The sequence below is a fragment of the Lagenorhynchus albirostris genome, chromosome 10 (assembly GCF_949774975.1).
Source record: "Lagenorhynchus albirostris chromosome 10, mLagAlb1.1, whole genome shotgun sequence".
Lineage (NCBI taxonomy): Eukaryota > Metazoa > Chordata > Mammalia > Artiodactyla > Delphinidae > Lagenorhynchus > Lagenorhynchus albirostris.
Window position 1 is genome coordinate 71,595,197 of NC_083104.1, and position 23,136 is coordinate 71,618,332.

General features: G+C 47.8%; 3 protein-coding genes across 9 annotated transcripts in view; 1 reads left to right on the top strand and 2 right to left on the bottom strand.

Moving 5' to 3' along the window:
• UBR2 (ubiquitin protein ligase E3 component n-recognin 2) overlaps positions 1 to 4,456 on the top strand; it is a 115,760-nt gene extending 111,304 nt beyond the window's left edge. For 5 of the 6 annotated variants that reach the window (XM_060162901.1, XM_060162895.1, XM_060162898.1 and 2 more), the window contains 2 exons: positions 798 to 899; positions 2,225 to 4,456. In XM_060162901.1, the coding sequence (XP_060018884.1) occupies positions 798 to 899; positions 2,225 to 2,366 (244 nt within the window). In that variant the 3' untranslated portion in view covers positions 2,367 to 4,456. Of the gene's footprint in view, positions 1 to 797; positions 900 to 2,031 lie in introns of all 6 variants that reach the window. The other variant, XM_060162897.1, reaches the window with a different exon arrangement.
• TRERF1 (transcriptional regulating factor 1) overlaps positions 1 to 23,136 on the bottom strand; it is a 572,147-nt gene that overhangs the window by 406,260 nt on the left and 142,751 nt on the right. The window lies entirely within an intron of this gene.
• Positions 9,186 to 22,922, bottom strand: PRPH2 (peripherin 2). The gene is made up of 3 exons (XM_060164190.1): positions 22,342 to 22,922; positions 12,261 to 12,507; positions 9,186 to 9,398 (listed from the first exon to the last, which is right to left on the bottom strand). Exons 1-3 carry the CDS (start codon positions 22,920 to 22,922, stop codon positions 9,186 to 9,188), a joined length of 1,041 nt encoding a protein of 346 aa, XP_060020173.1.

A 23,136-nucleotide genomic window follows, 5' to 3' on the forward strand; every position in this document is an offset into this window, starting at 1 on the left:
CTTCATTGCAGTGCACGGGCTTCGCATTGCAGTGGCTTCTCTTGTTGTGGAGCACAGGCTCAGTAGTTGTGGCTTGCGGGCTCTAGAGCGCAGGCTCAGTAGTTGTGGTGCATGGCCTTAGTTGCTCCACAGCACGTGGGACCTTCCTAGACCAGGGATCGAACCGTGTCCCCTGCATTGGCAGGCAGATTCTTAACCACTGTGCCACCAGGAAAGCCCTGTGTACAATTTTTTAAATGAATAATTTCCTCATAATAGTGGTTGATACATAAATAACTACCTTATGTTTAGAAGTAGTTAACTTTCTCACACTTAATTTTTTAAATGCCACTATTATATGAGCTGTCGAATCCTAATCCTAAATGTCCCTCTCCCTCCTTATGTTGGTTACAATACAATCCTTTTAGTTATTTTTAAACTTAGGGGTGTTGATACTTTTTCAAGTGTCTCTGCTATAAACGCCATTTCTTCTCTTCCAACAGTGGTTTTGTTTGTTTATATTTATTGATATATAGTTGATTTATAATATTGCACTAGTTTCAGGTGTACATCATAATGATCCAGTGTTTTTTTGTTTTGTTTTTTGCAGGTTATATTCCATTATAGGTTATTACAAGTTATTAGGTATAATTCCCTGTGCTATACAGTAAATCCTTGTTGCTTATCTGTTTTATGTATAATAGTTTGTGTCTGTTAACCCCATATTCCCAATGGTTTTGTTTACTTTTATAAGACTTCAGTCCATTTGGAACTGAATCCAAACCTTGGTTACTAATGTATAAATGGTCTCTCTACAGAGTACGGGAATGTCAAGTGCTATTTTTAGCTGGCAAAACCAAAGGCTGTTTTTATTCTCCTCCTTACCTTGATGACTATGGGGAGACTGACCAGGGTCTCAGGTAAGGCCCATCCTGGGGAACTAGGTTGACTGGCTCTGGGCCACCAGAGCCTTCAGCATGGGGTGAACACAATGAACCTTATGGTCCTGAAGCCTGCCTGCTAACTGCCTGGAGGGTTAGCACAAGTGGCTGTTGTCTGTGGACACTTCCAAGGAGGCTACCCTGGCTGGCTGGTTTGACATTCCCATTCCCAGCCCTCAGAGTGTCACGAAGGCCATCAAGATACATAAGGGGAAAAGATGGGACAGAGTGCAACTTTTTTCCATTTCTTACTCCAGAGAGCTGTTTGAATTGTCCTGTGGCATCCACAGCATCAGAGCACTGCAGGGATAGCTCTTTGTAAATTGTGCGGCTTTGTATGGGAGACCCAGTCCTCTTCGAGTGATATAAAAGAGCAAATCTTGATTGATAAGAGTTGTGCTTATCTTACTACATAAGAATCTGAGAGAACAAAGATTTAGAACATATAGAGCAATACAACAGTATTTGAGGCTTAATCACTTCTACTTTGGTAGCTTCTGTTACATCACAAGCAAAATGCTAACAGCAGTTCCTTCAAGCACTGTTAAAGAACTTTCAGACCATTTCTTTTTGCCCAAATGGGATAAAAGTCTTAACCTAGATGTAACTTCCCAGCCTTGGGGAGCAGAAGTTGAAGGCCTGGAAACCAAGGCAAGATAAGTAGATGGGTTCCTCAGGCACTTGACTGCAAGGATACGGGCTTGTGCCACCTGTTGATGGTTCTTACCATTGCTCTGCGAAATGTGGGCTCTTAGGAGGAAGAGCTCTGGACGGAGAGTGAGAGGACTGGCACTCTGAGCCAGGAGCCAAGGCCCCAGGCATGAGCTCACCAGTGCCTGTGCTTTGGTCAAATTAGACCCCGAAGTTATTCACATTTGACTGCTTTGCTTAGACTTTGTAGCTGAAAAACAGTACTTAGAAGAACATTTTCACCCCTGCAATTTTTCCATCCTCTTCCCTGCCCCTCCCTGTTTTACGTTTTACCAACAAAATGGATAATAAATGCATAGTTTTAGCCTCTCAGCGTAAACCCTCCTGCTCAACCCCACCCCCAATTCCTCACCCCAGTCTGAGTAGATGTAGCTTGTGTTCATTTTCCTCTTCTTTTCAGCACTTACTCCCCTTCAGCTGCTCCTAGCAAACCATCAGAGCTAACACATTAATAGCCACAGGCGCCTGCCAAAGAGAAATTCTGCAGAGGATCTAAAACCAATAACTTGTAACTTTTCCTAAATCAGGAAAGATTGGAGTATAATAGATGAATAAACCGAATGCATCCTGAGTGACATGTGTCTTCTTTCTAGACGGGGAAATCCTTTACATTTGTGCAGAGAGCGATTTAAGAAGATTCAGAAGCTCTGGCACCAGCACAGTATCACAGAGGAAATTGGACATGCACAGGAAGCAAATCAGACACTGGTTGGCATTGACTGGCAACATTTATAATTACTTCACTACCAAATACATAAATTTGGATTTTTGTAACCCAGTTCGCTTTTCAAGAAAGAGAATAGGAAATAGGTTCTACTGAATTTGGAAATAAATTCTTTATTTAAGCTTTTCTTCCCAGTTTTATTTTTATAGTTTCTGGCTCCAGAGACTGATGAAAATCATCTTCGGTCAGCAGATTTTCTTGCATTGTTTGCTGTGTACTTCAAACGTAACTTCTTGAATTTTAGAATCCAGGAAGGAGCTTCTCTTCCTGGGCTGGACTCAACCCCTTTGTGGGCATCTGACTGCATTTGACTGTTCCCAGTAGTCTGAGCCGTGTCACATTACTGAACACAGGGAACTCCAGGCCTGAAGCTGATGCAACAGCAGCAGGAAACAAAGTCTCTGGTCTTTGGGGGTCACACTTCCTGATCCCTCTCAGTGACTCTCAACGTTGGGCCTGGGTCAGTGTCCCCACAGCTGATGGGACCCTACCTCTAAGCAAAACAGTGGATTTCAAAAGTGGCATTCCCTTGTCTCTACCGGCTGTGAGGGGGTTGGGGGACTCTCATGCTGGAGGAACCTGTGGGAAGAAGGAGAGAAGGTGGTGTCTTTGTGTGCTGGGTGATTTTCAGGGCTATACAAGGTGGGATTCCCCCGCCCCCCCCTTTTTTTGCAAGACTTTTGGCTTTGAGGAATAAACTCATGTTCAAGGGCTTATTGAAAACTTAAGAGTATCCTAATTTTTCAGATGATATAGTCTCTTATTTCTAAGACTAAGTTGAAAGAGTGTATACATCTAGAATCAAACACTAGCAAAAAAAATGAGAATTCAGTGTTTTAAAATTCCTTCACCCCCACCCCTTCCAGCATTTCCTGGAATAGATCAACTGCTGTTTACCTGCTGGCTCACTTAGTACATTTCTGGGACACCTGTGCGCCCAGGCTTTTTATTATTTTTAAACATTATTGTTCTTACTAAGAGGTGCCTTCCTAGAATGATAGCCGCTTAGTAAAATAGTTTATAACCATGACATGCCATGTACCACTCTTGTGTGATACACATGTGCTGAGAGCTTGGGTACATGGAGAGTGATGGCAGATTTGGTGGAAGAATAAATACAGAGCCTCTCTGAGGTGAGGCTAAGGGATAAATGAATAATTAGAGGCTCTTGGATTTTTTTTAGCCAATGAAAATAACCCTTTCACTCAGTTTTCTTTGAACTCTGCATCTAAAAGTTCCATCCTGCTCAGCTTTGCACACTCCACGGTACACCCAGGAGGAAGGTTGGAAATCCAGACTTTCAGCTAAAGTAAGTGGAGATGTAGAAGCCACACTGAGTGCTTCTCCAGGGTGGTGTGTGAAGAACCCCTTCCTCTGAAAGGATGACCTTGACCCTTCTTGCCTGGGACTGAGTCACCCATCTGAGAGACGGCACTTCTCACCCAGGAGGAAGAAAATCTGCTTTAGAACACAGCACTCACCCCCCTTTTCTGGCCTTCCTTCCATTCATAAGATCTGGTGGTATGGGCTGTGGATGGCATCGTGATTTTAATGTTTGTTTTGGCCTTTGTCACATCCTCATTCCTTTAGCTTTTAAGTTCAGCTTCTTTTGGCTTTTCTCCAGTTGTTAACCAAGCTTAAATTTAGAATGATAAGACCAGGTTTCTCCTTCTGTAGTTGAATTTATAAACATGTTCACCAAATCGTAACAATACTTCAGCTTTCAGAGCTGATTTCATGTAAGCCTGTTGTTAGCAGAGGGTGTCCCTGGGTTCCATTCTCTGAGAATGTCAGGGAGTCTGAGAGATGATGGGTTTACATGAGATAGCAACACATGTGCCCCTTTATCTTCTGGTGTGTGTATCATTAATCTAATTGTCTTCCCTAACTAACGCATCATCTTAGTCTTATGATTTGTTCCGCATGTATTATGTTTATTGTAGAAATGTTTATATAACATGCTTTCCATATCAGGGAAAATCATATCTGTTTAAAAAATTGGCTATAACTTTATTATCTGTGGACAACTTGTAAAATTTGGAATGTAGCATATGTAAAAAGTTTAAAGATATCCAAATAAATGCTTTAGGTGTTGACATTACTTTGCATCTGCCTACATTTTCTTCCTGTTTTGTTTCACACAGTTAAATGCAGTGGAGGTGTTCCACATGTCACCTTCCTATAGATAAAGTGGGACACCTGTATTAGCTTGGAATTTAAGACGCTTATATTATTAGTGTCAGTTATGGCTGTTGGCCAAACGATCTTGACCTTCTGAAGAAAGCTTGATCATCATTTCAGCTGATTAAGTTTCATATTCACTGACTGTGACAGCTTGTGACCTTTCTGAACCACTGTGGACCTCAAATCACTGGGAAAACAGGGCACTCAAAGTCTCTCCCAGCTCCAAGTCATTTCCTCCAAGAAGGGTTAAACTCTTCTTGCTTATTCTTACGTAGTGATCTCCAGGTGCCTGTTCTAACACACTCCCCAGACACTTCCTGCTTAGAAAAGACACATGTACGAAGGAAGCTACATCCTATATTTGCAAGGGAGTCATTGCCTATGAAAGTTCTGCTGTGCTCTTGAAAATCCTCTTAAAAGGAAAGCATCAAACTAAAAACACTAGGTTTCTCTGTCTCCTGGTCATTAATGCTGCTCCTAGCTAGCTTACTACCTTCCCTGGTCCTAATGTCATCAGCTCCAGGACTCATTAATTCCCTCTGACATGCTCCTTCCTTGCTTTCTCCCTGCTTTTGTTTTTTGAGTCAGGTTTATTGACGTTTATTTTCCAAATAGTAAAATTCACCCTTTCTAGTGGATGGTTTTATGCATTTTGACAAATGCATATAGTTGTTTTAACAAGCCACACTCAAGACTAGAATAATTCCATCACCCAGGAAGTTCTTTCATGCCCTTTTGTGGGCACCTTCTCCCCGCATCCTGACCCTTGACAACCACTAATTTTTTTCTGTCCCTTTGTCTTGCCTCTTCCAGAATGTTATATAAATATATCATATATGTAGAGTTTTGAGTCTGGCTTCTCTCTAAGAAGACTGATGCATTTGAGAGCCGTCCACGTTCCTTTTGGTTGCTGAATCAGTTGCTGAATCGTGTTCCATTGTGCAGATGTATACCCACTCACCAGGTAAAAGACATTTGGGCAGTTTTGGGTGGTTATGAATAGAACCATGACAAACAATCCTGTTACAGGTTTTTGTATGGACCTGAGTTTTCATTCCCATCAGGCAAATAGCTAGGAATTGACTCATATCTTAATCCACTCTACACCATCCTCACACTTTGACTTTGCTGCTTACTTATACGCATCCTCTGATTTGAAGGACAAGATATAATGCCATCAGGAGTTAAGGGCTGATATTTCCTCCCTTCCAGCCAGTCTCATGTCCTCTGAACACCAAGAGGGCATCCGCTCTCCCCCTGAACCTCCGTGTTATTCCCCCACATTCCTAGTCCTTAACACACGGTGCTGCTGGCTTGCCACACTGACATCGGGAGCCTTTTTTTTTTATGTAGTAGCAGGTCAGAGACCATAATTGTCATAGTGCCCCCCCCTTCCCCCCCCTCCGGCCCCTGGCTAAGCTGCAAACCTGCTGACCTAGCATTATAGGTGCCCAGACGAGGGGAGGCGGGGGAGTGTGCGGAGCAAGCCCCTAATCTTATTAACCTAAATTGAGGTTACTAAGGGTTTATTGGCTGGTGGCTCAGTCCTGGGCTTGAAAATGTTGCAAGAGGCTGTGGGCTCTTGAGCTGCAGACACTAGGACACTTATCTTCCTAAATGTTGGGAATAAGTAGCTATTACTACTTCACTGTGGAGTAATTGTTTCAGAAATAAAAGTTCTAAGGCACTGTCTTTACCTCTTACCTTTCCCCAGGGCTAGGCTGACAGGACTTGAAAAGCTGGCTGAGTCCGTTGGGAGAAATGAACCTACATTGGCCCAAAGAAAGACTGAGGTTAGACATAAGGAAAAACCTGGTCCCAGTCTTGCTAGGCACTGGTAGATGACCAAATGAGATGGGCAGCTTCCTCTAGCAACTACCTGGCTACCTGAGAAGACTGTGAGAATGCAGCCCACCCTAAGTCTGTGTAATGAGAAAAGAGCTATTGTGAGTTGCTGCCTGAGCATTTACAGTGTGACAGCCCTGCTCAGGTCATTTAGATAAGGACCTGAGCTTAGGTTTCCCGTCCCTGGAATTCCTGCTTTGCTTTTCCCGAAGCACGTTTCAAAATAACCACTTAGAGTGGAGCCTGTCCCAACCACTTCTTAAGTAATAGGTGCTTGCTACCCTGCTCTCTGTCTCCTGCTCTCGAGACCTGGAATGGAGGACCCCCCTTCCACTGGCTCATTGCACACACACCCCTTGCTTCTGTTCTGGGACCTGCGAGTAATAGACCTTGTGAATTTACTCCCTTTGTATGAGTGCCTTGAAACTGCCTTCGATCAAAACAACCCTGGGGTTTTCACTTCCCCAAAGTGGGAGCTGGGATGCTGAGGGAGCTACCTGCCAACCCTGTGTGGGTGGCTTAGTGCCCCCTCATTCAGCAGGTCATAATCTGCATGTTCTTAATTCAGTACGCCAGCTCCAGGCCCCCTGCACAGTCTGCTCTGAACCAACTGGTGGTGTTTATTGTGGGATCATTTTCCCCTTGATCCTCCCAACAGCTCTCGGATTCTGACCAGAGCAGGGGGGATAGAAAATGGAATTTTTGCTTAAATCACTAAATTAAGATTCCACATACTAAAATATTGAACTCAGCTCTGGTCCAAATTCTAGCAAATGTTGAGATTATTTGGATAACCTAATAGTCCCTGTTCTTGCAGATAAGAGATAGCAAGAGGGAGAGAGGTGACACCCACGCTGTTGAAACAGCTGCCGTGATCATTAGCAGTGCTACCTTTCAGTGTCAGGTTTGGTTTGGTTTTGTTAACAAATGTTAGCAAGAATCAGGGATCCTGTGCTACATACATGTAGCACATACATTTAAGACAGGCACTTAACAAAAGTGATTTTCATACAATATAATTTTTAATGTCTATTGTACAGCTGTCAACAGCATCGTTATACGTGTGGACCTAGAGCAGCATTTTCTTGATGGTTCTCAGTGCTCCTGGGAGGGGAGAGCTCCGGGACCCTCATCAGAGGGGCTGACTCCCTCAGTGTTGTCCATGTGGGTCATTCCTTGGTCTCCACACTCAGAAGTCGAGTTGAATTAAACCTGGGACCAAAATCTGACAGAATGTCCAAACATCTTTGATCTGGTCTTAAGCCTGAAAGAATTAGAGCCCCAGAACATACCCCAGGCAGCACCAGAAGTCTTATTTTTTCCACACTGAAAACTCCTAGGACAGCAGTGAAATCATTCCCTCCTTCCCCTGAAAGCTTCCTTTCTCTCTTTTTCCAGAAGGAAGTAAAAACTTCTTTTGCAGTTGCTAGCATGGGAAGATGAGCTGTCTCAAAGAATCTCCTTTAATGCGGAGGCATTCGGGAAATATCATTTTGCAGGATGGGTATCTGGGGCAAGAAGCAGGACGAAGCTCGCAGAGGACTCTGTCCTCCACTGTAGACAGTGTTGTCCGTGGGGCCTGTCACGGCACCTGTGTGGGCGTCCCAGAAGGTGAGGCCTGGTCTCCAAAGGGTGGACTCTTGTCTGATTGTTGCTCCTCTTCCACAGAAGGGCAGCCGTCTAACCCAGTGCTTCCATAGATGAGCCAAAGGAGGTCACCCGGCAGTTTAGCCAGAACATGCCTACAACCCAACTCCCTCAGCCCGTGGCTCACTCCTGGCCAAGTGACTGAGGGCTTGTGAAGGTGACACAAAAGCTGTATTTTTTTTTTAATTTATTTATTTATTTATTTTTGGCTGTGTTGGGTCTTCATTGCTGCACGCAGGCTTTCTCTAGTTGCAGCGAGCGGGGGGCTACTCTTTGTTGCAGTGCACAGGCTTCTCATTGCAGTGGCTTCTCTTGTTGAGCACGGGCTCTAGGCGCACGGGCTTCAGTAGTTGTGACACGCGGGCTCAGCAGCTGTGGCATGCGGGCTCAGTAGTTGTGGCTCGCAGGCTCAGTAGTTGTGGCGCACGGGCTTAGTTGCTCCACGGCATGTGGGATCTTCCCAGGCCAGGGCTTGAATCCGTGTCCCTTGCACTGGCAGGCGGATTCTTAATCACTGCGCCACCAGGGAAGCCCAAAAGCTGTATTTTTGCTGAGGGACATAATCCCCTCTCTCTAAGTTCTCTTGCCTCATGATTGAGAATTCCTCTTTTGAGCCCTCAGTCCTCTGGAGAGACCATTACTCTTAGAAAAGTGTAACTGTCCCTCACCTTCTGTAATTACATAAAATGGCTGATGTGTCAATCTTCGCATTTGAAAAACATGACAGCGTGGCCAGTACATCTTTCAGACTCTTAAGCTTATGCATCAAGTGACACTTTGTATATAGAATGAAGCGACTCGGAGCTCAACGTGACAGCCAGCTCATAAAGAGGGAGCAGCCCTCAGGTGTAGCCAGTAGCCTCAGGATGGAACTGAATTCCTGTGCCATGAGGAGTCATCCACTGAGAGGCCCCCCTGAGTCCACCGTGAGGGTGCGTCCTAGGGCAGTGAGCCTGAGTGGGACTCATTCACTCACACTTTGGACAGTCATTCAACGGAAGTTTTTAGAGACCCTGAATTTTAAATCCCACCATCCAGAAGAGTCTCTGTGAGACGGCCACCCTCCTTGGGAGATTCATATTGGATCGGGGGTATCCGCGTTTCCTGGAGTCCACTACTTTTCAGTGTTCAGAGGGGAGGGGGTCCCGCGACCGTCAGCCAGCCTCTGGGGCCTGGCCTGCATCCACACCCTCGGCTTCCACCTGGTTACCCTTGCCCAGCTTCTTCAGGCTCTCCAGAAAGGCCTTCCAGGTCTCCGGAATGCTCTTCTCCAGAAGCCAGCCCTCACTCTCGCACTCGGGGTCTTCGGGGTTGGCCATGCCTTCCAACGCCGTGTGCAAGTAGCGCAGCCCGATGGTGATGGTCACCTGTGTGGGGAGAGGAGACTTAGAGGAGATCTGGGAGAAGTAGCTGGGGCAGGGGTTACCAGGAAACCATGGCAGCCACCAGCCTGCTCATCCTGGGAGCCCTTCAAACAAGGTACTGTTGGGGCTGGGTTGGCGAGGCCCTGCCCGCCCCAGCCAGGCCTGGGTGCTCGCGATCTGCCTGTGCTCCAGCCTCATCTCAGACCCCATTCTCCTCCCTTTCCAGTCACCCTGGGTTTCTTTGGATCCTGCCCACACCCAGCCTTTCTCCTCTCCAGTTTTACCATTTGCTGTTTTCTCTACTTAGAACATTATGGGTGCCCCTGCACCTGAATTCTCCCCTCTTTGCCCTCAGGTCTCCCCCTTCCTGGGGGCATTAATCCTGGGCTCCTTCTCTCTGTGTCCACCCCCACCCCCACCCCGTTCCTGGCACGTTGCTAGGCACATAGCAGGTGCTCAGCATCTATTCGCTGGACAGAATTAGAAAGTCATCTCCTTTTCTGCAAACAATAGTGATATACAGTTCCCCTCTACTTGTGTTATTGTGATACTAGAGCACGAGTGGGTGATCTGTTTGGATTTGCTCACTGGAAGTCACTGCAGCAGACTCTGGTGCCAGAATGCCTGGGTTCAAACCTCAGCCCTGGCACTTAGCCAGCTGTGTGACCAGGAAACCTCAGTTTACTCATCTGGTTTGCAGATTTTCAGATGAAGTACCGCCTGCTCCATGGGCATGCTGTGATGCTTCCATATGTGTAGAGCATGGTACCTGGTGCACAGCAGGGATGAATAGGAATATCAGCTGTAGTTGGTTATTAGTGAGCATGGTAAGTACTGTTTCCACTTTTCTAACCCTGTATGGTGTTAGCCACTTGTTTCTACACGAATTCCTGGTTTGCTGTCTTACACTCTTCCTTTGATGGTATAGCAAACTCTGTGAGAGGCCTAGACCCACTAATGGAGAACATCCACCCCCTGAGGGCAGGGGTGGCCCTGATGCATCTTGTTCACCTGCTGTCCCAGCCCCTACAACAGCACCCAGTGGTGGTAGGGCCTCAGTAAACGTCTGTTGAATGAATGCTCTGGGAGCATTTTATAATTACAGCAGTAGATGATAATAGTAACGAATAGTTTTAGGTTATTGTTGACTGAAAGTTTAATAAGATATTTTTACAGTGGAAAGACTCACCTCCAGGAAGTCCTCCTGGTGTGCGTGTACCCACTCTGATTCCTTCCTGCTTTCCTCAAGAAGGCCCCCTGTTGCACTATGAATTTTGTGCTAGGTAATGGTCCCTTTGGTTCATGAGTCTGATGTGGACTCATGGATTGTGAGACCCAGGAGGGCAAGGCTGAGGGCAGGATCTTATCAGCCCCCCTTGTGCCCATCACAGAGCTCTGCCCACTAAAAGACTCAGGGGAAAAGTGAAAGGGGATTAAAACTCCCTGTTCCCAGTGAACAGTTCCTCTCCTTAAGCGGTCACTAGGTTCCTGGAAAGGTGGGTAAACTGAGAGGCAGCCAATGGAACTCCATTTCCCCACTGACTTCATTTATCCTTTCAGTCTTCTTTTCATGTGTTTTCAAGGGATGCAAACTTCTAACCTTCTAGCAGTAAGCTTCTCTCCTTATTCTACCCACATATTCCCAAGACTCTGCCTCAAGGAGCTGGTGACTAATAAATCATCATGAATATGCTTGCGTTTGCCTTAATGTGAAAAGAAGGCCTTCCTCCCCATCTCACCCCCTCAACAGGCAGTACAGTTCTTCTGGTGTGATGTGGTAAGTTAGAAGTGGTGCGTCTCAGCTGAGAGCCCAGCTATGTGTGAATTTCCATAGCACTAAAGATTGACTTATTTAAGGGAATCTTTCAGTGAATCTTCTCTGATGGGCAAAGTTTCCCCACCTAATGTTTCTGGTTTTGTACATTTAGGTTTTGGAGTTTGGGTTTCTGCTGTCAGCTCAAAGCATGAGCCCATGAGTCACTCTCTGTGCCACCTTGGTTTACCCCTCGCTGACAGTGGGCTCTCGTTCAGCACCCAGGACAGCGCCCAGCACTCGTAGGTTTTTGAGAAACTATTTCTTCAGTAAATGAATGAATGAGGGCTTGCTATATCCCAAGACCTGCAGCTACAGAGAGGAATTAAACCTAATAGATGAGATAAGATGAACCTACAAATAATTAGAATACCAGGTAAATTGCTACCAGAATCTCAAGAGAAGCACAAATCATTGACTCAACACTTTGATGTGCCTGTAGCTCCTGTTGCCTCCCAATAGTTCCAAAGCTAAATGCTGGCAGCCCCCTATAACAGAGATGTTAAATAACTTTCCGAGTCCTTAGACTCAAAAAGTGGAGACACAGGATAAACCTCTGAAACATGCAAAGTGAAAGAAGCCAGACCTAAAAGGTCACATATTATATGATTCCCTTTATATGTAATGTCCAGAATAGATAAATCCACAAGGACAGAACACAGACTGGTGGTTGCCAGGGGCTTAGGGGGAGGGGAGGAGGGGGACTGACTGCTTAATGGGTATGAGGTTTTTTTGAGGGGGCGATGGAAGTATTTTGGAACAAGGTAGAGGTGGTAGTCACACAACATTGTGATTGTACCAAATGCCACCAAATTGTTCACTTTAAAATGGTTAATTTTATGTGCTGTGAATTTCAACTCAACGAATTCTTTTTTTTAAGTGATGGGACAGAAACAAAAAATAGAGGTGCTGGTATTCAAGCCTGGGCCTGCCTGCACGGCGGGCAGAGGGCTGGTTCCCAGGAGGGAGACCCAGGCCCAGCTCCACCCCCTCAAATCCCAATGGGGCAGGTGGCTCCCTCTTGCCCTGCCCCCCACCAGCCCAGGGCCTACCTCAAAAAGCCAGACGAGGAGCGTCACAGCGCCCACGGAATTCATGAGGTTGCTGTAGTAGCTCAGCAGGGCGGCCCTGCAGCCGCGCACCCACAGGTTGAGCTCCTCCGTCTGGTGGTCATAACTGTAGTGTGCAGAGTTGTTGGTGAGCTGGTACTGGATACAGGGCCGTGGCGAGCTGGGGTTGCAGCAGCTGAAGGGGACTCCATCCACCAGGTACCGCCCATCCACGTTGCTCTTGATGCGACTGGAGGAGAAACAGACGGCTTAAGACCAGCTTCTTGAACTTCTCACCAGGGGCCAGCTCCTCCCATCCCCTTCTGAAAATCTGGAATATTCATTCATTCATTTGCTGTCTTGAGAAATATTTACTGTACACCGACTATGCGCCAGCCACTGTTCTAGGTGCTGAAGATGGAGCAGTGACCCTAGAGAGCCAATGCCCCAGCCTTCCTGGAGCTTATGTTTAGAGGGTTAAGATAGATGATAAACCAAGAGGCAAGTAAATAAGGAACATACGTATTCTAGCCCTTGTGGAGCAATGGAGATTCAACAAAACCTAACAATGACATTTCAAGAATTCTGTGGACCTGCTGATCCTGAAACTGCCTGGCGTTTACGTCCTGGAAGCCTCTGAGCAATCTTTGGTAAAACTAAGATCCAGAATGCTGTTCACCGTACTGATTTGCCAGAGGATGGCCTGTTAGAGGTTCAGGATTTCTTCAAGGTCCTGGATAACTAGCGGTATAGATAGTAAAGAAGTCACAAGTTGGGGCATTTAGACAAGAGTGAGTCACACACATGAGAAACGTGTTCATTCTTTTATTGCCCATTGTTTTAACCTGACTGAATACAAGATCGACAAGAGCACTGTACTCCTGGCAATTATTAGGTGTGTTGGAACATGGATGTTGCACTGTAGACAACATTTAACACCAGTCTGTGGAGTACTGCATTGTAAACTGCAAAATAAAGATTTATTTTTTAAAAAAATCAACCACTCTGTGCTGCCAGGCCCTGGCATGCAATGATTTCTTGGGTCCGTGCCAAGCTGGTAGGAAGAGTAGCAGGACAGGTGGTGACTGTTGAGACAAGACTGCCTAGCATTCATGACCATCAACTTCAGCAGCCCCCTCCCCAACCTCATCTCCTCCTTACAGATCACTGGGGACCAAGGTCCCCTCTGGCCAGATCACTTCTGCTCAACAGATGTTTCCAGAAGGCCTGCTCTGTCCCTGGGCCTTTGCAGGAGCAGAGAATGGGTCTTTGCCCATGGCTTGCTCTCCATACACACTGACCTCTGCCCCCAGCTGGGTGGGAGCTCCGTACTCACCTGAAGGATGCAACTTGCACAACTTTTGCATCTCTCTACTTATACATATATTTGGTTAGAGCACACCATACATTCATGCAGGTTCAAAATTCAAAAGGGGCAGCCATCATTATAATGAAAATTCACTCCCTCCCCATCAGGCAGGCTGGGTATGTTCCATCTGACCTGTTCGTGGTTACCCAGGCAACTTTACGTGTCAAAATTAATGGAGAGAATTCCCCGGCGGTCCAGTTGTTAGGACTCCGCACTTTCACTGCCAAGGACACAGGTTCAATCCCTGGTCAGGAAACTAAGATCCCACGAGGCACATGGCGCGGCCAAAAATTAAAAAAAAAAAAAAAATTCATGGAGCTGCACACTTAAGATTTGCACCCTTGACTGTGTACATGTTATCTTGAGTAAAAAAGGTTTTTTTTAAGTTGCACATGAACAATGCATTACATAATAGCAGCAGACTTTTACAGCACAAGGATAGGGAGCATGTAATTGTTCATGATAGAAATTGTTTCCAACAATGTTCATTGAAATGGTAATTAATTATACTCTTTAAAAAACAGATGTTCGTGTTCAACTTCTAAATAAAATACCCTCAATACAAAAAAGTCTCCCACTCATTCTTGTCCCTTGGCCCCCAAGTTCCCTCACTGTGGCCAGCTCTGTCTGTCCTTTCACAGAAGTTTCAAGCATGGATAAGCAAGCTCAGATTTTGCAGAGTTCTTATTCTTCCTGTATGTTTGTTTGTTTATCCGAATGGTAGCATTATATACACACTGTCTTGAATCATTTTTTTTCCCTTAGCAATACCTTAGAGTTTTTTTTGTTTTTTTTTTTGCGGTACGCGGGCGTCTCACTGCTGTGGCCTCTCCCGTTGTGGAGCACAGGCTCCGGACGCGCAGGCTCAGCGGCCATGGCTCACGGGCCTAGCCGCTCCACGGCATGTGGGATCTTCCCGGACCGGGGCACGAACCCGCGTCCCCTGCATCAGCAGGCGGACTCTCAACCACTGCGCCACCAGGGAAGCCCCCGCGAGATCTTTTTATATCTGTCAAATGGAGAGTGTTCTCCAGGTTTTAATGAGGTGCATGGTGTCCCCCTTGTGCGGATGGCCCATAGGGTACTATCCATTTCCTATTGATGGACATTTGGGATTTTCCCAGTGTCTTGTTATTTTTTTTTTCTTTTCTCTTTTTTAACTTATTTATTTAATTTTTGGCTGCATTGGGTCTTCATTGCTGCGTGTGGGCTTTCTCGAGTTGTGGCGAGTGGGGGCTACTCTTCGTTGCGGTGCGTGGGCTTCTCATTGCGGTGGCTTCTCTTGCTGCAGAGCACGGGCTCTAGGCGCGCAGGCTTCAGTAGTTGCGACGTGTGGGCTCAGTAGATGTGGCGCACGGGCTTAGTTGCTCCGTGGCATGTGGGATCTTCCCGGGCCAGGGCTCAAACCCGTGTCCCCTGCATTGGCAGGGGGATTCTTAACCACTGTGCCACCAGGGAAGTCCCCCCAGTGACTTGTTAATACAAACATGGACATGGGTCATTTTGCATATTGGGAATATATCTAGAGGATCAATTCCTAGAAGAGGCATCTCTGAATCAAAGGGTCCACCTGTGATTGCACCCGAGCTCTGCCATATTTCTCCTCTCGGGGGTTGTACAGTCACACCCACACCAGCCAGACCCACATAAGTCCTGTTTTTGATCTTTGCCAACCTGACAGATGAAAAGTAATATCTCAGAGTCGTTCTGATTTCTGTTTTTCTCATTATAAGTGAAGTTAAGTATCTTTTGATGTGTTTAAGATCCATTTGTGGTTTCTTTTCAGTGAACTGTCTGCTGATCGGTATGATTAAGACCTGAGGAAGGCTCTGAAAAACGTGGCCTCCTTGGTTCCAGAACAGTCCTCGCCTGGGTTATGACGACCGTATTTCCACACACCCTGTAGTCCCTGCCCTCTGTTTCATGGTCAGAGCCCACTGCCCAGAGAACAGCTGGCCCTGGATGCACAGGTGGTCCAGGACCAGGACCACGATAAGAGCAGGACAGCCTGAGTTTACTCCTGGTTCATCCCTCTGGAAAAATTCCTTAACCTCGCCAGGCCTCAGCTTACTAATCTGTAAAATGGAGTTGACATAAGAGTTGTATGAAGGGATCCACGTAAAGAGGCTAAGAAGAGTGCTTGGTACTAAGTGTGTAAGACATGTGGACGCCTGGGCTAGGGCTGGGAAGGGTGACAGAGCAAGAGACTTCACGTGAGCTCTGTGTGTCGTTGGGGAGCAGCTGTGACAGTGGAACAGACCACATGACACCGCTGGGGAATAGTCTCTTGTGCGTAGGTGATGTGGCCTCTGCCAGCTGTGGAGAAGAGTGCCTTCTGTGACCAAGACTGCAAGGGCAGGGACTTCCCTGGTGGCGCAGTGGTTAAGAATCCACCTGCCAATGCAGGGGGCATGGGTTCGAGCCCTGGTCCAGGAAGATCCCACATGCCACGGAGCAACTAAGTCCATGCGCCACAACTACTGAGCCTGTGCTCTAGAGCCCATGAGCCACAACTACTGAGCCCACGTGCCACAACTACTGAAGCCTGTGCGCCTAGAGCCCATGATCCTCAACAAAAGAAGCCACAGCAATGAGAAGCCCGCGCACCACAACTAGAGAAAACCCACGCACAGCAACGAAGACTCAATGCAGCCAAAAATGAATAAATAAAATATTTTTTAAAAATTAAAAAAAAAAAAAGACTGCAAGGGCAGAGCTCAATGCCAGCCTGAGGCAGGGGCTGTGAGACATTTGTCCAATGATGGGAGTGGCTGCTGCTGAAGCTGAACTGCACCGAGCGCCATGGGAGCAGCTCTCCCTGCACAGCCCCGCACGGCACCTGGTTCCGCTGGCTGGGGTGGTCCTGGGTGGTCCCAGTGGGAGGACTGGAGCAGAGGCCCTTCAGCTTGGGGTCCCACCCCCTTCTGAGGGGCGAGCCAGCCCCACCCAGGACTGAGCAGACGTAGTCTCCTACCCCTAGGACCAACCCCAGCAGGCCTGGTCCCCAAATGCAAACACTGTTCGTCCCTCTTCCTGACCTGCAGGCTGTCCCTGGAGCCCGCTTCCACCTGCACAATGTCCCACCTGGGCCATTCCCAGTGTCCCTATGGAACGGAGTGGGTAGAGCACAGAGAGCTGGCCTTTGAGTCTCAAATATGCATTTGTGAGCTGTGGACCTGTGTGAGGTGCGAGAATCACAGCCCCTCTCAGGGGCTGTGGGAGGTTTAAATGAGGCAGTAGGAGGATGCACTTGACACGCCCTATGAGAATGCTGGCTCTTCCCCACTCACGGCCATCTGGGGCGGACCCTACAACCCACCAGGCTGTTCTACAGAGGAGGAGGTGGGGCCCAGAGCAGGGCAGGGCCTCACACAAAGTTACACAGTAAGTGGAAGTGCAGCCCACAGCAGTTGCCCACCCCTCCTCAGAGTTTCCTCAGAGCCTCTCAGGTCCTTCCTGCCTGTTGGCTTTTCTAGCTAAACTTCCTGGGAAAGTGTGAGTTCTCTCCCCTGTTCCCTGTCCCAGGAGCCCTTCCTTGTCCAGCATCATCGCTCCTATGCACTCTCCAGGTGTCCCTAAGGTGGGGTGAAGCCTACAGATCTGCCTCATACTCCCTGAGGCAGGGCTGTGTCTTCCCTCAGACTGGGGACCCTGAGGGTATGCCTGGCTTGGTGGACATTGGGGTTCCTCCAGACCCCCAGCCTAGGACCTCTTGGGGTCCCACATCTCTGAAACTAGCCCTCCCTCTCCATCAGAAGCATTGTCTTGTTGACTTAGCACTTGCCCTGGTTCCAACCACAGATTAAGGCTCCACTCACCCTCTTAAGACAAAGGCAGAGGAGAGCTGCTTAGGTGGTGAGCTGACTATTTATATCAGAGTATTTCCCAGGCTACAAATCTCTGCTCAGGGCTCACCAAGGCTTGTCAGGGTCTTAAGATAAAGCTTTCTTTTAGCCCACTCTCCCATAGCCAAGCTACATATGACTTGGGAAAATCGTCATGTTGGAGTTTTCCTGGAAAAAGCAACATAATTTAGTAGGTGAATCAATAAGGAAAGCCATATGGAAATGAGCAGAGGAGGGAGCCAGGAGTGTAACTGATGGTGTGTCAATCCCCAACCCAAATGCCAGCTGAGTGACACCTGTGGAATCTTGGCAACTCACTTGACTTCTTTCTGTGAGCCTCAGTTTTCTCACCTGAGAAATGACAATATAAGTCTCTGACGGGTGTGGTGGTGATTAATTGAGATAATACACATAGAGCACCTGGTATACAACAAGTGCAGTATTAGTATTTCTTTGAAATACTAATAGTATTTCTTTTCTTTTTTGAGTAGTCACTGGATATAAAGAACTGCAGGTGGTGATGGAGGACACAAGAAGGAGGGGAGCCAGCCCTGCCCTAAAGAAGCCCCAGTCTGAAGGGAGACACAGCGCTGCTTTCAGGGAGAACCAATCGACAGGACATCTAGACAGCAACAGAGAGTCCTGTCTTATCGGGAGAAATAGACCTGACCTGAGGGAGCCCCAGTCTGAGGAGAGACACAGCCCCGCCCTCGGGGAGCCCCGGTCTGAAGGGAGGCGCAGCCCCGCATCGGGGAGCCCTGGTCTGAGGGGAGATGCAGCCCCGCCCTCAGGGAGCCCCAGTCTGAAGGGAGACACAGCCCTGCCCTCAGGAATCTCCTAGGCCAAGGTCCAGAATTCTCTAGGTATCTATTAATTGTTTAAGAAGAGGGAACAGGTGTCATGGCCTGTGGGTTCTGTGGGAAGGACAGTAAAGTGAGAGCTTAGTGCCAGCTTCTTTCTCAAACTGAGGGCCCCAGGCCAGGCTTTCCTGGCTGACAGTTCCTTCAGGCTGACAGTGCCAAGACCCCTGAGCTGCTTCATGCTCTGCCTTTCACCCCAAGACACTGAAGCTCAGCTCATCCTGAAAACAGGAGGAAACTTTAAAGGAATTGTTATAAACTGGCTGAAGACCTCTGCCTCCTGGTGTGATGCAGTAAGGTACCCATAGCAGCACCCTAGGGGGTGCTTTTGCCAAAACTGAACCTGAATCCAGCCACACCTCAGCCCTGACTACTGGTTTACAGGGAGATACAGAAGAACACGTTAGAAGACAGCAATTGGCTACAATGGCCCAACCCCAGAATGTGGGAAATTCTGCAGGACAAATGGCCGACTTCCTCCAAGACGCACATGGCATGGAAAGGTAACTATTTAGAGTAAGAGACTTAGGAGACCAAACAACCAAATGCAAAGTCTGGTTTAGATCCTGATTTGAATAAACCACCTGTAAAAGGCATCTTGAGACAATCAGAGAATATTGAACACAGGCTGGGTATTAGACGATAGTAATGTCAGTAGGCATTATTAACATTGTGCTTCTGTTAAAAACAAAAAGGCAATAAAGCAAACCCTCTTTATCTGTTAGAAATTCCTCCTAAAGTGTTTACAGGTAAGAGGAAACAATGCCCTGGATTCGCTTCTTAATACTCAGAAGGGGGAAGATGTTATGGGGGAGCGAGGGTACGTGGGGGTTTGTTATAATCTCTCTACTTTTGTGAATGCATGAAATCTTCCATAATAAAAGTTGAAAATGAAAAAAAAAAAAAGCAGCTCTGGTGGTTAAGAATCACAAATCTATATCCCGATATCGTGCTCTGAAGACTGAGTCACTGAGGGAGGCGGCATTCCTGGACTCCTCCCTCTGAGGGCCTCCCCCAGTTATAACAGAGTGTCCCCGCCCACCCCCACCCCAGGACCACCAGGCTGGGGAGGGAGTGAGAAGGGAAACCCAGATGCAGGAGGATGGAGCACAGCGTGGCTCCACGTGCCACAGCCCACGGAAAGGCTGGGTGGGGGGGAGGGGGCAGTTCTGGCTTCTGTGGGGCCTCATGATGATCTGAGACCCTGGCACAGAAGGACCAGAATCCCATCACCATCCACAGGTGTTTGTCGAGCTTGTCTCTTATCTGCCCACACCTTCCACTGTCCCTCTGGAGGAGGAAGAAGAGAGCAAGACAGAGAGAGGAAGAGGGAAGACCTGAGGCCCCTCCCCACTCCAACACCCCCCAGCTGTCGGAGAACAAGCACTCATCTAACACCGAATCTGTATGAGGCAGAGTGGAAAGAGCAGAATCAAAACCTGGCGCTCCCTACAGTGGGATACCGTCCCAAAAGAAGAAGGAATGAGTGCTGATGCCTGCTGCAACACGGATGAAATTGGAAAACGGTATGCTAAACCAAAGAAGCCAGACCCCAAAGGACAAATATTATATGATTCCATTCAAATGAAATGTCCAGAACAGGGAAGCCTATAGAGACAGAAAGTAGAGTAGTGATTACTTGGGCCTGGGGGCAGGGGAGGCCGGAGTGAACACTGAAGGGTGCAGCGTTTCTCTGTGAGGTGGTGAACACATTCTAAAATCAACCTCAGCATTGGTTGCACAACTCTGTGAATGTACTAAAAACCGTTGAATTGCACACTTGAAATGGGTGAGTTGTATGGTGTGTGGAATATATCTCCATAAAGCTGGTTGGTTGGTTTTTCCAAAAATTTGCCCCACACCCCCAACCCCAGCTTGCCACTTCCTGCTATGAGATTTTAGGAACATCCCTTAAGCTCTCTGAGGTTCAGATTTCTCATCCACAAAATAGAGATTAACAGTAAAAACAACAAAAATACAAACCCCCCAGGAGAGGTTTTGTGCACACCAAATAAGGGCCTTTTTCCTCCCCAAAGACCCAGCAACTTAGCAACAGGGCAGGCTGGGGTGGGGGTGGGGTGCGGTCAAAGGCTTGTAAATTCTTGTAAAAAAATCTTGAATTGTTCCTACCTGATCTCCATGTTTAGATCAGGAGCCTTCAGGAACCAGCTGTTGACCTTAAATATTCCCCTGAGAAATCTCCAAAAACCAGCCATCCCTCCATGCTTGTCCAAGCTCACAAGTGCCAGGCTCAGTTAGGGATGCTCAGTTCCTCTTAAGGTTGTGACCATATTTGTGTGTGTGTGTGTGTGTGTGTGTGTGTGTGTGTGTGTGTCGCAGAGAAAATTTTTTCCAAATCAATGGAGTTAAGATTGTTTCACACCAATAAGTTGGTATGGGGCATTGAGGTAATTTTGATCAAGTTTAATGTTTGCCTGAAAATTTGGATATGCCGACCATTGGGAGTGGAGCAGCCTGGAGCATTTCTCCACCCTGGGACAGAAGGGGATTTGGGGATCACAGAGAGATCTTGTAAGTCTCATCAAGGACTGACTCTGTGCGGAAGACGATCAAGGAAAATGACAGAGGAGAAGATGAGAAGCCCCTTCCCGTCCATCACAAAGGCTAGTTCTGCCCTCAGCTTCTGCTTCCCCCACTCTCCCCATCCCCAGGAATCCTGCTTGTCCCTCTGGCTTCACACCCTCCTAGGGCAACTCGTATAAATCATGCCACCTTGTGCTGTCCCTGCGGATCTGTCCCCTAGGAAGGGCAGAGTGGTTTACAAACCTCCTTGACAAGGGATTTGTAGCAGTAATCCCCACCCACAGAGAAAATACCATCCCAAGCAGTGACCTTCAGTCTGACTTCGCTTCCATCTGAGGAGCAGCTAAGCTAGCCATCTGGGGTTCACCGGTGTTGTCTGGGCTTCAACCATGTCCTGATGCCAGTGTGCCCAGCGCCTAGGGTGCATGTCCCCTTGGACTCACCAGCCTCACTCAGAGGATAAACCAGCTGGATGAACAATTGAAGCCCTAGCCTCAGGCAGGGAATGGGTAGAGTTGGACAGAAGGAAGAGGTGAGGGAGAGCCACTGGCTCTGGACAGGCTGACCTTTCCCTGGAAAACGACTCAAGACCCGCAATGGTGGGTCTCTGGGAAGGGGTATGCTGGGATCAGCACAAAGGGTGAGATTCTCTTTCCCACCAACACCTCCCTACATCCGCCGCTCAGGATTTTATTCTTACACATGCCAAGAACACTTTAGAAACACTTTATCTAGTTGCACTATCATGATTTAAGTAGTAAACACCAGCAGGCATTTATTGAGCACCTGTTGTATGCCAGGTTCTAGACAGAGCGAGGAGGTGACCCCCAAAGTTGTGTGTTCTGGTGCCTTCCTTTAAAAAATGGGCAAGCAAAGGCCCAGGGCATCAAATGATTTATCCAAGATCACCATCTAATTAACAACAGAGACAAAACTACAGCCTAGACCCCCTGACTGCCCCATCCTCTGCTCTTTCCACCGTATCCAAGGACAAACACCTTGAGAATGGTTGCTCAGGGTTGAAAGGTTGGAAAACAAGGGAACCAACCCAGAAATTTACGCTTTTAGGACCGAATGCACTCACTTTGAGTGAATGAGACAAGCAGCCAGATGAAGTCTCGGTATATGTGATCCATGAATTCCCTCCTCCCGAATGAAGCAGACACACGGTCCTGGCTGGGTCTCCCCCTGGTGACCCCCATTCAAATAGTTTCTATAACTTGACACTTTCCTCCCATCTTAGCCAAACAATAGGTTGAACCATATGAAGTTGCTATTTTTATCGCTCAAAAATGATAGAATATTGACAATTCCATATGGTCCAACCCAATACACCCTCACACGCAGTAATAAGTTGTGCACACAGAGCACCCAATGGGGAGGAAAAGGCACTGGACAGGGGGAGTCACAGGCTCGTGTCTCCGTGTCCCCATATCATTCTGACCCCGGGACTGGAGGCTACTCACTCTTTGACTTCTTTGGAGGAAAAGTCCAGATAGCGGTTGCTGATCCACTGAATCTCAAACCAGTCCCGAAAGCCGTTGTTGCCACAGCACTTGAACTCAATTTGCAGCGTGTCGATGGTCTTCTTCATGAAACACCTGCCTGGGGTGTCTGTGTCCCGGTAGAACTTCATGCCATTCTTGAGCCCGTGGGCCAGCGTGCTCTCCAGGGAGCCCCGCAGGAGGAAGCAGCAGAGGGCCACCAGGAAGAGGACAATGTTGAAGAGGACACACACGGCCAGGTATGGCTTCAGCCAGGGCTTCCACTTGGCGTACTTGGCAGGGTCCAAGGCGTCATAGCAGATTTTACCCGCCAGAGAATTGAAGACACAGGACAGCACCCCCATCCCTATCAAGGAATTGGGCACAAAATGGCTCTCGGAATTGTCCATCATATCGCTCCGCTTCCTGAGTTCAATCTTTAGGAACAGCCCTAAGCCGAAGATGATGATACCAGCCAACACGGAGAGCCAGTTCATGAGCCAGAGCCCTTGGGCCAACTTGACCCGCTTCTTCTGGTCAAATTTGACTTTCAGCAAAGCCATACTTGCAGAGTGCAGTCCAGGCAGCCTCTCACTCCTGACCTCAGTAAGCCCGGAGCCTGAAGACTCAGGGCCTTGGGAAGGGTGCAGATGGCCCAAGCTGCAGGGAGCTGCTCTGGGGGCTGCCCATGCTGCGTCCCCTAGCCTGGGACCCCTGTTAACTCACTAGTGGGAGCAGGGGCCTCAGAGTCACAGCTCATGAAGGGGCCAGTCCTCC

Bases quoted from the DNA above. Each gene is read 5' to 3' on its own strand.
- PRPH2 (XM_060164190.1), bottom strand. From the start codon at position 22,922: ATGGCTTTGCTGAAAGTCAAATTTGACCAGAAGAAGCGGGTCAAGTTG. The intron at 12,508-22,341 runs GTGAGTAGCCTC...TTTCTCCTCCAG, and splicing joins TCCTCCAAAGAAGTCAAAGA to TCGCATCAAGAGCAACGTGG. The intron at 9,399-12,260 runs GTAGGCCCTGGG...CTCCCCACACAG, and splicing joins TCCTCGTCTGGCTTTTTGAG to GTGACCATCACCATCGGGCT.